Here is a 17,124-nt window from a genome sequence, read left to right as displayed (position 1 = left end):
ATGTGATGACAATATTTTATTCACAGTATCCCTAGAAGCCATCATATACAAACTGGTCAAGGTAGCACTCATTAAGGACCCTATTACTAAAACACCAAGTGCTGGAGGAACTCAATGGGTCAGGCAGCGTCTGTGTGTGGAATGGACAGACAACTTTTCGGGTTGGGACCCTTCTTCAGACACACACCCTTCAGAGTCCTGACACAAAATGTTGCATGTCCATTTTACTCCTTAGATGTGGCCTGACCCACTGAGTTCCTCCAACACTTTATGTTTTGCTCAAGATTCCTGCATCTGCAGTTCCTTGTGTCTCCCTATCATTACTTCAGAATTTCAGAGCTTAATGGGCTGCGTTGAGAATTCAATGTATGCTTGAAGCTTTAGTTTGGTGACATCTTCCATCACAAGTAGATACAGTATATTTGTGTCGGTCAGGAATAAAGCCATTGTAAGAGTTTAAATGTACTTGTTTGTCTTAGGGTTCAGCAAGTGCACTGTTGGGGGAAGTCCGTACTATTTGGCTTTTGATGGTTGGTTCCATCACTTTGCTGGCGAGAATGAATACACTCTGGCAGAAACAACTGGCATTCCTGACAGGCTGCAGGAGTTCAGGATTCTTGGCAAAAATGCACCTCGGAATGAGAAGCAAATCATTATTGAAGTCTACGGCCACACTGTCCAGTTGCAAGAAAAGCGAAGACTTGTGGTAAGTTGCAATGTGCCATATAGAATATAAAACACAGAACACTACTGCACAGGAACGGGCCCTTCAGCCCACAATGTCTGTGCCGAACGTGATGCCAGGTTTAACTGATTTACGGAAACAGTAAAAACTGGTAACAGTTAGCAGTGTGAGGACAGAGAAGCAGGCAAGGTTTCTGATTGAACAACTGTCATTGGAACTGAGAAAGTGACAAAGTAGGTGGCGAGGGAAGAAGAAGGCGGGGAAAGGTTTGGGTTGAATAATCTGTTCTTTAAATTATTATACTTTAGAGATACGGTGCGGAAACAGGCCCTTCGGCTCGCCGAGTCCACGCCAATTATCCCATGCACTAACACCATCCTACACACTAGGAATAATTTACAATTTTATCAAAGTCAATTAACCTTTAAACCTGCACGTCTTTGGAGTGTGGGGAGAAACCGGTGCACCCTGAGAAAACCGCATGGTCACAGGGAGAATATACAAACTCGGTACAGGTACCCAGAGAAAGACACATGGTTACAGGGAGAATGGGCAAACTCCACGCAAACAATGCCCAAAGTCAAGATCGAAACCGGGTCTCTGGCACTGTAAGGCTGCAACTCTACCCGCTGTGCCACCGTGCCAGTTAATTTTACATCACACCCAGTTTGGTATGTTTTAAATAGAACATATTTAAAGTGAAAGAGTCTTTTACCCTGAATAGGGGAATCAAGAAACAGGGGGCATAAGTTTAAGGTGAAAGGGGAATGATTTAATAGGAACCTGAGAGATAACTTTTTCACACATCGGGGGGTGAGTAAATGAAACGAGCTGCTAGAGGAGGTAGTTGTGGCAGGTCCTGTAACAACATTTAAAAGACATTTGGACAGGTACATGGATAGGAAAGATTTAGAGAGATATAGACCAAACGTGGGCTGGTGGGAGTAGTGTAGATTGGGCATCACGGTCGGCACGGGCAAGTTGGGCCGAAGGGCCTGTTTTTGTCGTGTATGACTGTGACTCTGACTCTACATGAATTGAATCTTTAAGACTTGCTACATTTAGTGGTAATGAAAACTAAAAATGAAGGTCAGTAACCTTTTCATCTGAGGATCAAATGGATTTCTTGTAGGTGGATGGTGAAATGGTGAAGCCTCCGATTCAGCTTGACGATGGTCTGCAGATATACCAACGATCCAACAGGCTTCACCTGGAGACAGACTTTGGGCTCGCTGTCAGTTTTGATGCGAAAGCTCACGCAGGTACCATGTTATTTTCAGATGAGTGCGGTGCAAATTCAGCAATGCAAAAGCTGTAAATTACAATACGATACGATACAACTTTATTTATCCCAGGAGGGAAATTGGTCTGCCAACAGTCATAAAACATGAAATTAAAGTGACGAGTAGAAAGGATTGGGGATGTGCAAAGGGAGGGGAGTCAATCTACCCCACGACCGAAGGGGGAGGAGTGGTACAGTTTGATTGCCGCAGGGAAAATAGGGTCTCCTGTGGCGTTCTGTACTGCATCCTGGTGGAACCAGTCTGTTACTGAGGGCACTCCTCAGGTTGACCAGTGTCATGGAGGGGGTGAGATGTATTGTCCAAGATCCTGCGCAGTTTGAGGAGCATCCTCCCCTCCAACACCACCTCCCATAATCCAACTCCGTCCCCAGGATGGAGGCAGCCTTCACGATGAGCTTGTTAGTCCTGTTGGAGTCCGCGGTCTTCGTCGCAGTTAATTAGTTCTGAACATTCACAAACAAGTAGGCAGAATCTTAGAGAGGGTGGCACAGTGGCGCAGCGGTAGAGTTGCTGCCTTAGAGCGCCAGAGACCTGGGTGCGAAGGTTTAGAGGGATGTGGGCCTAATGTGGACAAATGGAACTAGCTCAGATGAGGCATAGACAAGTTTGGCTGAAGGGCCTGTTTCCATATTGTTTGAATATGACTCAGTGGCGCAGCAATAGAGTTGCTGCCTTACAGCGCCAGAGACCTGGGTTCAAACCTGGCTACAGTTGCTGTTTGTACGGAGTTTGTATGTTTTCTCCGGGTGTTCCGGTTTCCTCCCACACTAAAGACGTACAGGTTTGGAGGTTATTTGGCTTTGGTAAATTTTGTAAATTGTTCTAGTGTGCACGTGTACGGGGATTGCTGGCCGGCGCAGACTCGGTGGGTCGAAGGACCTGTTCTGTGTTGTATTTCTAAACTAAACTAAAGGTGTATAAAATCATGAGGGGAATAGATACTTGAGGGCCTGAGCAATAGGGAGAGGTTGGGAAAGCTATGATTTAATTCCTTGGAGGGATGATCGTATAGAGATGTATAAAATCACGAAAGGAATAAATAGGGTGAACGCACAGCCTTTTACCCAGAGTAGGGTAATCAAGAACCAGAGGACATGGGTTGAAGGTGAGAAAAGAAAGATTTAATAGGAACCTGAGGGACAACCTTTTCACACAGAAGGTGTTGGGTATGTGGAAGGAGCTGCCAGAGGAGATAGTTGAGGGAAGTACTACAACAGTATTTAAAAGACATTTGGACAGGTACATGGATAGGAAAGGTTTAGGATATGGGTCAAACGCAGGTAGATGGGGATAATCCCTGCTGAACATGATGCCAAGATCACACGTTTTTGGACTGTGGGAGAAAACTGGTTCACTGGAAGAAATCCAAGCGGTCACAAGAAAGATGTGCAAACTCCACGCAGACTGCACCTGTGATTAGGATTGAATCCGGCTCTCTGGCGCTGAGAGGCAGCAGATCCACTGCTGCGCCACTGTGCCGACCTTCTCTAACTGCCACTTTAATTTTTACTATTACATTGAATTTACAAATATTTATTTTCATTTTCCATAGATATCACTCTGCCCAATAACTACATTAAATGGGTTCGAGGATTGTGCAGTAATTTTGATGGAACGAGTACAAATGATCTCATGCAGTCAGATGGAACAAGAAATACGGATGTAAATTCTTCTGGCAAAAGTTCAGGAGTTCTCAAAAGTAGACCTGGATCTGGAAGACCAGCAGCGGCAAATGGACGGAGGTCCTCATGGTGAGCGCTACTATGTGGGTTGAGTGTAGAATGGGATAAAAGGTTGGGAACAGCCCATAAAGTTCTAAAAACTTACACAATACATTATAAGGTAATGTATTTAGAGATATAGTGTGGAAACAGGCCCCATTGAGTCCATGCCAACCATTGATCATCCATTCACACGAGTTCTATGTTTAGTTTAGTTTAGAGATACTGCAGGGAAACAAGTTCTTCAGCCCATTAATTCCACGCAGACCATCGATCACCCATTCACAGTAGTACTATGTTTCAATTTGTTTGGGGATACAGCCCCTCTGCCCACTGGGTCCATGCCAACCATCGATCACTTGTTCACACTAGTGCCATGGCCTCCCACTTTCGCATCCACTCCCTACACACTAAGAGGCAATTTTTAGAGGGACAATTAACCTACAAACCCGCATGCCTGGGGCCGAAGGATACGTTTCCCCGCTGTATAAAACAAAAAGCAAACTAGTAGTACAAACTTGAATCCAGTCCAGAGCATTGGAGTTTTATTGTTTGTGACTTATTTTTCATTATTTGAATGCAGGAAACATTCCACCAGCGATGAAAATGTGGAAACAGGCGTTGGATTTGACTTGCATTGTAGCGAAAGGGAACTGAGGCTCATAGACAGCAATGGTTATTGTGGAATAATTTCTGACACTGATGGACCATTCAGCAACTGCCACAGAATCATCTCTCCAGAACAGTACCGACTGTGAGAATAATTGATATTGTGTACAGAGCATGTAATCATTCTTTGGTCCTTCTATCCATGTTCTCCAGAGATGCTGCCACTGAGTTACTCCAGCACTTTGCACCCTTCATTGCAAACCACATTCATCCACCCTGCTCCATTATCTACATTGGTTTCCAGTCTAATCAAGGACCACTCATACCCTGGTCATTCGCTCTTCGCTCCTTTCCCTTCAGGCAGAAGACACAAGAGCTTGAAAGCAGGTTCTTCCCCATCAGGAACAGACCTCACATCTGCTGGGGATGAATTTCTGATCTCACAATCTACTTGATCGTGATCTTGCACTTTCTTTTTATCTACATTTTCTCTGTAGCTGTAACACTACATAGAAACACAGAAACTTTGAAAATAGGTGCAGGAGCAGGCCATTCGGCCCTTCGAGCCAGCATCCCCATCCAATATGATCTTGGCTGATCATCCAAAATCAGTACCCATTTCCCACTTTTTCCCCATTTCCCTTGATTCCTTTAGCCCAAAGAGCTAAATCTATCTCTCTCTTGAAAACATCCAGTGAATTGGCAGAGAAGTCCACAGATTTACAACTCTCTGGGTGAAAAAAATATTTTCACGTCTCAGTCCTAAATGGCCTACCCCTTATTCTTAAACCGTGACCCCTGGTTCTGGACTCCCCTAACATGGGGAATATTTTTCCTGCATCTAGCCTGTCCAATCCCTACATTCACGCCTCTTCTATCCCTATCTCCTCATCTGACACTTTTTGGCTTTTCATCTCTGGCCTTTGTCCACTAGTCTGCCTATCAACCTCTCCGCCTCACCTGTATCCACCTCTCACTGAGATACAAGGAACTGCAGATAATGGTTTACAAAAAAGACTAAAGAAGGGTTTTGACCAGATCGTCACCTATCCATGTTCTCCAGCGTGTTGCCCGACCCGCTAAGTTGCTCCAGCACTTTGTGTCTTATTTTGTAAACCTGCATCTGCAGTTACTTGTGTCTGCCTTTTTAGATATTCCTCAAACCCTACCTGGAGAACCAAACTTTCAATCACCTTTTGTAGATTCAGCCAGATTTTGATTTGTATTTGCTCAAGTGAAAATGTTAGGGTTAATTTTAAATGTTAAATGGGCTTTAAAAATGCAAATTGTTGTCATTACATAATTTATCAGTCTGATAAGCTCACCACATTAGTTGCTTCACTTAGTCATAGAGTCATACCGCGTTAAACAGGCTCATTGGCAGAACCAGCCCACATCGAGCAACACGTCCCATAGACACTCATCCCAGCTGCCTCTGTTTGGCCTATTTCTCTCTAAACCTTTCCTATCCATTCACCTGTCCAAATGTTTCTTAAACATTGTGATAGTAACTGCCTCAGCTACTTCCTCCAGCAGCTCGTTCCCTACACATAGAGTAAGTAGATAGACTCATCGAGTCATACAGCGTATAAACAGGCTTTCGGCCCAACTTGTCCATGCTGACCAACATGTCCCATCTACACTAGTTCCACTTGCCCGCATATGGACAAATCCCTGTAAACCTATCCTATAGATGTACCTATCTAAATGCTTCCTAATAGTTGTGATAGTACCTGCCTCAACTACCTTCGACGGCAGCTCATTCCATACATCTACCACCCACTGTGTGAAAACATTACCCCTCAGGTTCCAATTAAATCTTTCTCCTCTCACCTTAAACCTATGCCGTAAACCCCTCGCAATAACCAAAAAAAGCTTTTCACTGTACTTCAGTCCACGTGGCAGCAACAAACTAAACCGCTGTTTTTCATTGTAGGAACTGCATCTTCAGTTTATGTTCAGTGCGGAATATCACTGAGGTGCTCTGTTTTAACCTGGAACAATATGCCTTGCACTGCCAAGAACAAGGAGTCGCTCTGGGAGAATGGAGGAAAGACAGTCGCTGTGGTATGGACTGCATTGCTAGTCTTGTTTTTAGTTTAGTTTAGATACAGGCCCTTCGGCCCACAGAGTCCGCACCGACCAGCGATCCCTGCACACTAACACTATCCTACACACTAGGGGCAAATTACATTATTTACCAAAGCCAATTTACCTACAAACCTTTACGTCTTTGGAGTGCGGGAAGAAACCAGAGATCCCAGAGAAAACCCAAGTAGGTCACGGGGAGAACGTACATACTCCTTACAGACAGGACCCATAGAACTTTTATTCATGAATGATATTGTTTACTGAGCACTATGTTTACATATTCTGTTATGTTGCTGCGGAAGAGAATTTCATTTTTCTGTCTGGGACATATGACAATAAAACACTCTTGACTCTTGGTTTATTTAACTAATGTGCAATGATTGTTCCCCCACAGAGATGGTGTGTCCGGACAATAGCCAATACAACATACAGATGTCGTCCTGTCCTGCTTCCTGTGCTAACCTTGGTGCCCCCTCAGAGTGTGAATCACCCACCGTAGAGGGCTGTGACTGTCTGCCAGGCTTTGTACTCAGTGATTTCCACTGTGTCCCCTACAAATCATGTGGATGCACTTATCGAACCAAGTATTATGAGGTAAATTTATTATTTAGTATTTGTTGGTGTACACTGTATGATCCCATTTACTGCAATTGTTTACGTTACTGAGAAGCTCGCAATTAAATGAAAGATACAGCATGGAAACAGGCCCTTCGGCCCACTTAGTCCACGCCGACCATCGATCACCCGTTCACAGTAGTTTTATGTTATCCCATTTTCGCATCCACTCCCTACACACTAGGGGCGATTTACAGAGGCCAATTAACCTACAAACCCGCACGTCTTTGTGGTGTGGGAGGAAGCCAGAGCACCCAGAAGAAACCCACGCAGTCACAGTGAGAACGTGCTAACTCCACACAGACAGCAAGCAAAGGTCAGGAGGGACCTCGGGTCTCTGGTGCTGTGAGGCAGCAGCTCTACCCACTACACCACTGTGCCATACTATTATTTAAATTACAGTTGATTTGTTATTCTTTTGATTATTGTATCACACCATTTTCTGTGTGTGTGTGTGTGTGCGTGCGTGTGTGTGTTATCGAAATCAGTTTTCAGTCTAAAGATGTAAAGACCCATTATGCACATAGAGTCATGGTCATCGAGTGATACAGCATGGAAACACATCCTTTGGCCCATCTCATTCATGCCGACCACAATGCCTCATCTACACTCATCCCATTGTGAAAATCACCCCCTTTCACCATAAACCTATGGCCTCTGGTTCTTGATTCCCCTTGCATGGGAAAAGGACTCTGTGCATTCAACCTATCTATTCCCCTCATGATTCTATACACTTCTATAAGTTCGCCCCTCAGCCTCCTGCACTTCAAGGAATAAGCCCTGGCCTGCCCAACTTCTCCTTATAGACTTTACTTTAGACTTTAGAGATACGATGCAGAAACAGGCGCATTGACCCATCGATCCACACTGCCCAGACACAAGCACTATCCGACACACTAGGGATCATTTACTATTTTTACTGAAGCCAATTGACCCAAAAACCTGCACGCCTTTGGAGTGTGGGAGGAAATCAGAGCACCCGGAAAACTCCACATGGTCACAGGGTGAATGTGCAAACTCCGTACAGACCGGATCGAACCTGGGTCACTGGCGCTGTAAGGCAGCAACTCTACTGCCACGCTACTGTGCTGACCTTGAGCTCAGGCCGTCGAGTTCTGGCAACAGCCTCGTTAATCTGCTCTCCACTCTCTCCAGCTTAATGGTATATTTCCTACAGGAGGATGACCAAAACAAGCACACAGCAGAGAATAACTGCCTTATATCTGTGGCCAATACAAAATTGAAGCACATTTCACAGTTGTCCAGACAGTTAGATAAATTGGAAACAGAAACTGCCCAAAACAAGTGTGCAGTATTTGTCTGGTTTTCCAGAGCCCTTGGGAGAAATAACAGCACTTTTTTTCATTTCACTTTCATAAACTAAAGCTTTGCTTTCGTGCCTGCCAACTTTAGCACTGCCTCAATCTGAATGTACAATTGAATCAAAGATTTTCAGAACAAGAAAACTAGTGGGAGATTTATTGGTTATTTAAAAACACACACTCTATGTTGTATTGATAGCAGCTTTTAAGAAGATGGCATGTTCATCAAATTTGGAATCAATTGGGTATTCGTGTCAGTTACACTTCCACTTGGTTCTCAATGGTTCAATGGTACTTTACTTATAACATGTTACTTTACTTATGTTACAGTGAAATTCATTTTTTGTATACAGTTCAGTACAAATATCACTATACATAAGCACTTAGATGCATCTTAGATAAGTGTATCAGACACAGTACAAGTGTAGAGCATTAGTACACTGAGACAGTATACAGAGTTGTCAGTTTTGGCACCATTTCACAGTGCCCAGTGGTTGTAAGTACAGGGTTCTTGACCAGACCATGAAGGCCTGTTGCCCTGGTGGCTTTGCAAGGTCAGCCTGATGTCTCCACCGCAGCTCCGCTGCGACAGGCCACGTCCAGTCCACGCACTAGGCCTCATGGTGCGGCGCCCAGTCCAGCCGAACCCCAGTCTGTTACAGGGCCTCCAGCTGCCCACTCGCCCATCGAGGTACTGCACTTCCATCTGCAGTTGATCTGCCTACCAGCCATCTGTCCGACTCCTTCCATTCTAGATTGGTGAGCCGGGCCTTCCAGGCTATTCCCGCCACACGGCTTGTGTTCTTGGGCACTTCCTAACATCAGGCAGCAACTGGAGAATGGAGTGGGATATGATTTGCCTCATATTCTGGAAAAAAAGACATGAATTTTCTCTGGGAAGAAGAATTAATATTCTGATCCATACAACCACCATCAATCAGCAGCTTTTTCTCCCACCAGCCCTTCTATCGAAAGACAAAGTAGAGCTGCTGCCTCACATTGCCAGAGACCCAGGTTCGACCCTGTCCTCGGGTGCTCACTGTCTGTGTGGTGTTTGCATGTGTTCTTGTTGTGACTGCATGTTTTTGTTTTGGGTGCTCCAGTTTCCACACACGTCCCAAAGACGTGCAGGTTTGTAGGGCCCTCTATAAATTGCCCCGAGTATGTAGGGAGTGGATGTGAAAGTGGAAAACATAGAACTATTGTGAACGGGTGATCGATGGTTGGCGTGGACCCGGTGGGCTAAAGGGCATGCTTTCATGCTGTGGCTTGTTATCAATCAAAACTAATTGAATTCAGTCCAGTCAGAATTCAATTGAATACAGTCTGAAGAAGGGTTCCGACCCAAAACATCACCTATTCCTTTTCTCCAGAGATGCTGCCTGTCACGCTGAGTTACTCTAGCATTTTGTGTCTGAATTGAATTCAGCATTAGCAGATTTAGAAAAGTTACAAAAAGATCTGGACTAAATAATTTTACATGTGGTAATTGTAACCACGAGGCAAATGTCATTCTTTGCGTTTTTCTTGTGAATAGGTCGGGGAAAAGTTTATCACTGAAGATTGTTCCGAAACTTGTGAGTGTGTCAATACTGGAACAGTGAACTGCACGGGAATGCGTTGTGCTCCTGGCACCACTTGTACCATCGCTAATCAAGCCAGAGGATGCTTCTGATGAAAGGACGTATGTTGTTCATTTAAAGCAAGGTAACGTGATCTAGACTTCTCTACCCTGGGAAAAGACTGATTTTATATAAACCTCCGTAGGTTCACCTTTAAGCCTATGATCTGTGAACTATGATCCATGGAAGAAATGCTCAGCTATCCAGCATTTGTCTGTTTCTTCTACTTATACAATGATAAAATCTTACGCGGTTATAGAAGACAATCCGCAACAATGGACACCATCTCCCCCCCTTATCCATTTTAACAAGGGTTCACTGTGGTGATAAAATCCTTGTGCTTCCAGAACAACAAACCTGTTTTAGAAGCTCAGCAGCTGCTTTGAACATTTTAATCCATAAACAACGTTACGTTGAATGTCCTGTTAACCAATCCCCACACTCTGGGATATCTACAGAGACCATGGAGTCATACGGTTGGAAATAGGCGCTTTGGTCTAACGTCCACACTAACCAACATGCCCCATCTACACTAGTCTCACCTGCCTGCGTTTGGCCTACATCCCTCCAAACCTGTCTTATCCATGTACTTATCTAATTGTTTCTTAAATGTTGCGTCCTTGCCTCAACTATCTTCTTTGGCAGCTTGTTCCATATCCCTCAGTTTCCTCTTAAATCTTTTGCCCTTCACCTTAAAACTATGTCCTCTGGTTCTCGATTCCCCTACGCGGGGCAAGAGACTCTGTACGTCTACCTGATCTATTTCTCTCATGATTTTATACACCTGTATAAGATCATCCTACAGCGCTTCAATGAATTGAGTCCCAACCTGCTCAACCTCCTCCTGCAGCTCAGACCCTCAAGTCCTGGCAACATCCATGTAATTTTTTTCTGTACCCCTTCCAATCAACCTATAATGCAATAAACAGCAACTGCAGATACACGTTTATACCAAAGATAGACACAAAATGCTGGAGTAACCCAACAGGTCTGAAAAGAGTCCAGAAGGGTCACAACACCAAACATCACCTCTCCATCGTCTCCAGAGATGCTGCCTGACCCTTGAAAATACTCCAGCATTTTGCATCTCCAATTAACCCACAAACCCGCACATCTGTGGGATGTGGGAGGGAACTGGAGCACCTGAGGGAAACCCACGCCTTCACAGGGAGAATGTGCAAACTCCACACAGTCAGCACCCGAAGTCAAGATCGAAACCAGGTCTCTGGCGCTCTGAGGCATCAACTCTGCCACCTGCACCACAGTCATGCCCTGAAATGTTGAGGGAGGGGTGGCTGAGTAGGGCAGGAGGCTATTTCATGACCCACTTCGAGACGGGCATGTCTACAGCCATGATTTGGAGAAAGAGTGGGGGTGAAAGAGAAGTAGTTCCCAGCAAAATTTAGCTAAAAACAGACAGGTTTACCACATCTACTAACCTTAACTGGACCTTATGTTCCATTAATTCACTGTCCATTATTAATTCAGTACTGAGTTCATTGCAATGGGTGCTTTATTTGTCACATATGTAACTAAAGGGTGAAATTCTTTTTGCATATTTTCCCGCCATTTTGGGTGCCATTATGCAAAGTCCCAAGTCCAAGTCCTGTTCAATGTACTGGAGCAGTTCCCGCGAACCAACGTCCTTCTCTTCTCCTCACCCAGTCAGCCATCTTTGTGTCCCTGGGGGTTGCCGCCGGCAGCCGACCGTGAAGGCACTGGATGCATTACCCCAGTTCACTCTCCTACCGGCCCTTGCTGCTCGCGTCTAACGCCTCCAGCCCCTTCCTGGTTACACCATCCACCAAACATTCAAGCGGGTTCCCAGTCCCACCAAATGACGAGCCTTCGATCCTTCCAGACGGGCACCCTGGCCATGGCACATAGAAACATAGGAACATAGAAAATAGGTGCAGGAGGAGGCCATTCGGCCCTTCAAGCCAGCACCGCCATTCATTGTGATCATGGCTGATCGTCCTGTATCAATAGCCCGTGCCTGCCTTCTCCCCATATCCCCTGACTCCACTAGCCCCTAGAGCTCTATCTTAAATCCATCCAGTGATTTGGCATCCACTGCCGTCTGTGGCAGGGAATTCCATAAATTCACAACACTCTGGGTGAAAAAGTTTATTTGTCACATATGTAACTGAATGGGAATTTATCATTTCTTTCCTCCCTCAGGTAATACAGATCTACTGGATGAGAGGAGTTTACAAGATTTCAGCAAGCTATTGTATTTTTTATGATTGTCAATGGTAGTGATAAAATAGTCTGAATTTTTTAATAAAAAGAACTACGCTATTTGCCATTCCTACATTTGTTGAGATATCTGCATGTTTAAATATTAATCTACAAATTGTTTATAATCTTTTACAACAATTGCTTATGAATCCAAATTGGTCAATTATTTTGAATGCAAAGTAAAGACAATACTTTATGCAAAAACACTGACATACGATTTTCATTTCATTGAAAATTATTTTATAAAATAAAAGTTTTTCAATATTTCTTTAATGTTCATCCTTTGTGAAACTTTAATTTAATTTAATCGTGCCCAGACTAACTGGTTCTTTCAATAATGTGTCATTAAGTTGGAAAGACTGGAAAGACTGCAGAGAAGATTTATGAGGATGTTGCCAGAACAGCCTAGGACTTTATTACTTGGAGTTCAGGAGGCCGAAGAGTGATCTCATGGATGTGTATAAAATCATAAGGGGAATAGATAGGATGAATGCACAGTCTTTTATCCAGGGTTGGTGTATTTTTTAAAGCAGTGATTGACAGATTGTTGATTAGTCAAAGGTTATGGGGAGAAGGTGTCAAAGGTTTTGGGGAGAAGGCAGGGGAATGGGGTTGAGAGGGAAAGATAGATCGGCCATGATTGAATGGCGGAGTAGACATGATTGGGCAAATGGCCTAATACTGCTCCTATGACTTATGACTAAGAACCAGAATTCATACCTTTATGGTGTGAGAGGAAAGATTTAATAGAAACTTGAGGGGCAACTTTTCACTGAAAGGGTGGTGGATAATATGGAACAAGCTGCCAGAGGAGGTAGTTGAGGCAAGTACAATAACATTTAAAAGATTTGGACCGGGACATGGATAGGATAGGTTTAGAGGATTATGGACCAAATATTAGCAAATGGGACTAACATAGATGGGACATCTTGGTCGGCATAGACAGGTTGGGCTGTAGGGCCTGTTATCGTGCTCTATGACTCTACGAGGGACTAGCTTAGATGGGGCAAGCCAAAAATGTAGAAACAAAGAACTGCCGATGCTGGTTTATATGAAAGATAGACACAAAGTGCTGGAGAAACTCAACAGGTCAGGCAGCAGCTCTGGAGAAAAAGAATAGGTGATGTTTCGGGTTGGGACTGGAGCAGTTCCCGCGAACCAATCTTCGATGGCGGGTGGCGCCACCAGCAGTGGCTGCCTCGCCAACAGTCTGTCTTGACTTTCTTCTTTTTGTTATTTTTAGTATGTGTTTAAAAAGTATGTTTTAGTGTTCCTTGGTTTGTTTTATGTGGGGGGTTGGGGGTAACTTTATTTCAATCTCTTACCTCGACGGAGATGCGATTTTATTCCCTATCGTATCTCCGGCCGCACTGTGGCCTAACATCGTGGCGTTAGCAGCCTTTGCTGGAGACCGATCCGGCGCTGCAAGCTACGGTAGTCTGCGGGACTTTAACATCGCATAGCTTGCGATCCCTTTGCCAGGGATCGAAGCTCTAACATACGGGGCCTGTGGACATTGACATTGTGAAACCCGCGGTCTCTGGTAAGAAGAGGCCGACTCGGGATCTCCATGCCACTGAGAGCGTTTCAACCGCCCCAACGTGGAAGTTTCGATCACCGCGAGGGGGGCTTCAATCGTTGGCTGCGGGGGCTTTGATCGTCCCGACTGAGGATGGTTTGACTGCCCCGACCGCAGGAGAACGAGGAAGAAGTTTGAATTTTATTGCCTTCCATCACAGTGAGGAATGTGGAATCCACTGTGATGGATGTTTATGTTAACTTTTATGTGGTTGGGTGTCTTGTTGCTTTTTCACTTAGTATGGCTGTATGGTAACTCAAATTTCACTGTACCTTAATTGGTACATGTGACAATAAACTGACATTGAAACCTTGAAAGGACGTAGATGGGACACCTTAGTCAGAAGGGGCGAGTTGGGACGAAGGGCCTGATTCCATCAGTATGATACTATGACCACGACAGTTAAAATCGGGACTAGTGTAGATGGGACGTCACGATCGGCATGAACAAAATGGCTGAAGGGCCTGTTTCCGTATGACTCCACAAATGGGACAAGCTTAGATGGGGCATCTTGGTCGGCAAGGACAAGTTCAGCTGAAGGCCTGTTCCCATGCTATATAACTCTATGACTGTGCTAATGGACCATGTTTAGATGGGCATCTTGGTTGGCACAAACAAGTAGGCTGAAAGGCCTATTTCCATGCTGTATGTCCACAAATGGGACAAGCTAAGATTGGCATCTAGGTCAGCGTGGACAAGTTGAGCTGAGGCTTGTTTCCGTGCTGTATGATCGGCACGGAATTTGATCTGAAGGGCCTTTCTCCGTGTTCTACGGCTCTATGACTCTGCAAATGGGACAAGTTTAGAAAGAGCATCTTGGTCGGCATGGATGAGTCGGGCTGAAGGGCCTGTTTCCGTGCTGTATGATCGGCACGGGCAAGTTGAGCTGAAGGGCCTCTTTCCAATTTGTGCGACTCTATGCGTAGGACGGATACCAGCAGGACTCAGTGCCCCGGTTGCTGAATTGTCCCTGGTGCCTCGATGTCACAATGGCCCGTGTTTGGGGTACAATGATGGCCTCGAGGTGCCCATGTCACAAAGCCCAGCCGAGGGCATCAACAATGCCTCAGTCTCTGGTTCACCCGACAGGGGGGAGTGATCTCTCCGGGACACATCTTCTTCATTTCCTCATCAGCTACACCCGCCCTCCCTCTTGAAAGACGGATTTGATTAAGAGGGTGAAGAGGTACTGGGATCCGCCCCCTCCACCTCCACTGCACAATGGATTTTGCCGCCAAGTTTGCCTCTTTCTGCTCGGCTACTTTGGGTGCGTTTTCCTGGCAGTCCTGACCTTCTATGTTTTTCCTAAGGTACGCAACATGTCGGGGACGCAGTGTGTATAATTACAAGAGGCATAGATAGGGTAGGCAGACTGAAGCTTTCTTCCCAGCATGGGAATGTCAAAAACCAGAGGGCATAGCTTCAAAGTGCGAGAGGACAAACTTTAAAGGAGATGCGTCCATCCAAATGCATAAATATCTTATCCATCAGAATCTTCTCCAGTAACCTATCTATCACAGGTTCAGAGGGATATGGGCCCAATGCAGGCAAGTGAGACTGGTATTATTGGGGCATCTTGGTCAGCACGGGCAAGTTGGGCCGAAGGGCCATCCCAATGCATTTATATCTTATCCCTCAGAATCCTCTCCAGTAACTTGTCTACCGCAGGTTTAGGGGGACATGGGCCAAACGCAGGCAAGTGTGGCTAGTGTAGATGGGGAATTTTGGTCGGCATGGGCTAATTGAGCCGAAAGGCCTGCTCCCATGCTGTATGACTGTGACTCGAGATTATATGCTCACTAGTCTATAGCTCTCAGGCTTTTCCTTGCAGCCCTTCGTAAATGGAGGCATAACATTAGCCACCCTCCAGTCTTCCAGTACCTCACCCGTATCTAAGGATGATTCATAAACTGCATCAGGGCTCCTGCAATTTCTTCTCTTGCTTCCCATCTCCTCTAGCTGGAGAGGGGAAAAGTTTAAAGGAGATGCACGGGGCAAGTCTTTTTACACAGAGGGTGGTGAGTGCATGGAATGAACTACCGGGTGTGGTGGTGGAGGCAGATACAATAGTGGTGACATTTGGATAGTCACATGGATATGCAGGGCATTGATGTTGTAGGTAGATAAGAGTGGGTCTTGGCATCAAATTTGGCACAGACATTGTGACCAAAGGTGCTGCTCCTGTGCTGTAATGCTCTATATTCTATGTAACACTTGCCTTTTGGCCCAGCGTGTCTGTCCTGGTCTCAGAGGATGCTATTTTATTTCCCCCCACTTCCCACCTCTCACACCACAGCCCTGAAGTTCAGAAACATCCCTTCCTCAACCATCAGGTACTTGAACCGGCCTGCACAACACTAAACCTACCTTGGCAAGAGAGCACTATGAACCACATCTTGCACTACCATGGACTTGATACCCAATTGTGTTTTGCACGAATGTCTTGTTTGCTGCAGTGTTTGCTTTTTATTGTCTTGCTTAAATTTATGTGCAACTAACAGGTGATTTGCATATAATTCATGTATAATTTAAGTTTCTGTGTGTTGTCTGAGTTTGTGCCTGTGATGCCTTTTTTGCAGTTTCTTTTTCATTGTCTTGCGTGTAATTTTACATGTAATTTACATGAAATTAATATGTAATGTACATGTAATTTATGTGTAATTTACATATAATTTGTGTGTAGGAAGGAACTGCAGATGCTGGTTAAAACCAAAGATAGACATTAAAAGCTGGAGTAACTCAGCAGGGCAGGCAGCATCTCTTGAGAGAAGGAATGGGTGGCTATAATTAATTCCTGATACATATCATTTATGTATCATTCATGTTTTTGTGTGTTTTCTGGGTCTATGTTGCTGTGCTGCTGCTGCTGCTGCTGCTGCAAGCAAGTTCTACATTGCACCTCACCATGCTAGTGTGTATGACAATAAACTCGACTAACTACCTTGCTCACGTGACATGCATGTCTGACTCACCATTTTCCCAGGCCATGAGTTCAAAATCCACCTCCACTGCCCCTTGTGTGACTGTGAACAAAATCTTCCCCACCAGTGCGGGCGGCACAGTGGTGCAGCGGTGGAGTTACTGCCTCACAGTGCCAGAGGCGCGGGTTTGATCCTGACTACGGGTGCTGTCTGGGTGGAGTTTGCACGTTCTCCCTGTGACCACATGGGTTTCCTCCGGGTGCTTTGGTTTCCTACCACACTTATGTTTAATTGGGTTATGGTTTAATTGGCCCTCTGTAAATTGCTCATAATGTGTAGGAAGTGAATGAGAAAGTGGAATAACTAGTGTGAATGGTGTGATCGCTGGTCGGTGTAGACTCGGGGTGGGAGATT

The 17,124-nt window shown here is 45.1% G+C and overlaps 1 protein-coding gene across 1 annotated transcript in view; it reads left to right on the top strand.

The window, feature by feature from the left end:
* LOC129703148 (zonadhesin-like) overlaps nt 1-12,477 on the top strand; it is a 74,893-nt gene extending 62,416 nt beyond the window's left edge. Inside the window, exons 37-44 of the mRNA XM_055645315.1 lie at nt 480-706; nt 1,818-1,947; nt 3,542-3,740; nt 4,294-4,464; nt 6,256-6,386; nt 6,805-7,004; nt 9,885-10,054; nt 12,151-12,477. Of these exons, the coding sequence (XP_055501290.1) occupies nt 480-706; nt 1,818-1,947; nt 3,542-3,740; nt 4,294-4,464; nt 6,256-6,386; nt 6,805-7,004; nt 9,885-10,022 (1,196 nt within the window). The 3' untranslated portion in view covers nt 10,023-10,054; nt 12,151-12,477. The remainder of the gene's footprint in view (nt 1-479; nt 707-1,817; nt 1,948-3,541; nt 3,741-4,293; nt 4,465-6,255; nt 6,387-6,804; nt 7,005-9,884; nt 10,055-12,150) is intronic.
* Nucleotides 12,478-17,124: the final 4,647 nt, after the last annotated feature.

The sequence above is a fragment of the Leucoraja erinacea genome, chromosome 14, assembly GCF_028641065.1.
Source record: "Leucoraja erinacea ecotype New England chromosome 14, Leri_hhj_1, whole genome shotgun sequence".
Taxonomy (NCBI): domain Eukaryota; kingdom Metazoa; phylum Chordata; class Chondrichthyes; order Rajiformes; family Rajidae; genus Leucoraja; species Leucoraja erinaceus.
Note: the sequence above shows the minus strand (reverse complement) of the source record. Positions and strands in the feature narration are given on the sequence as shown.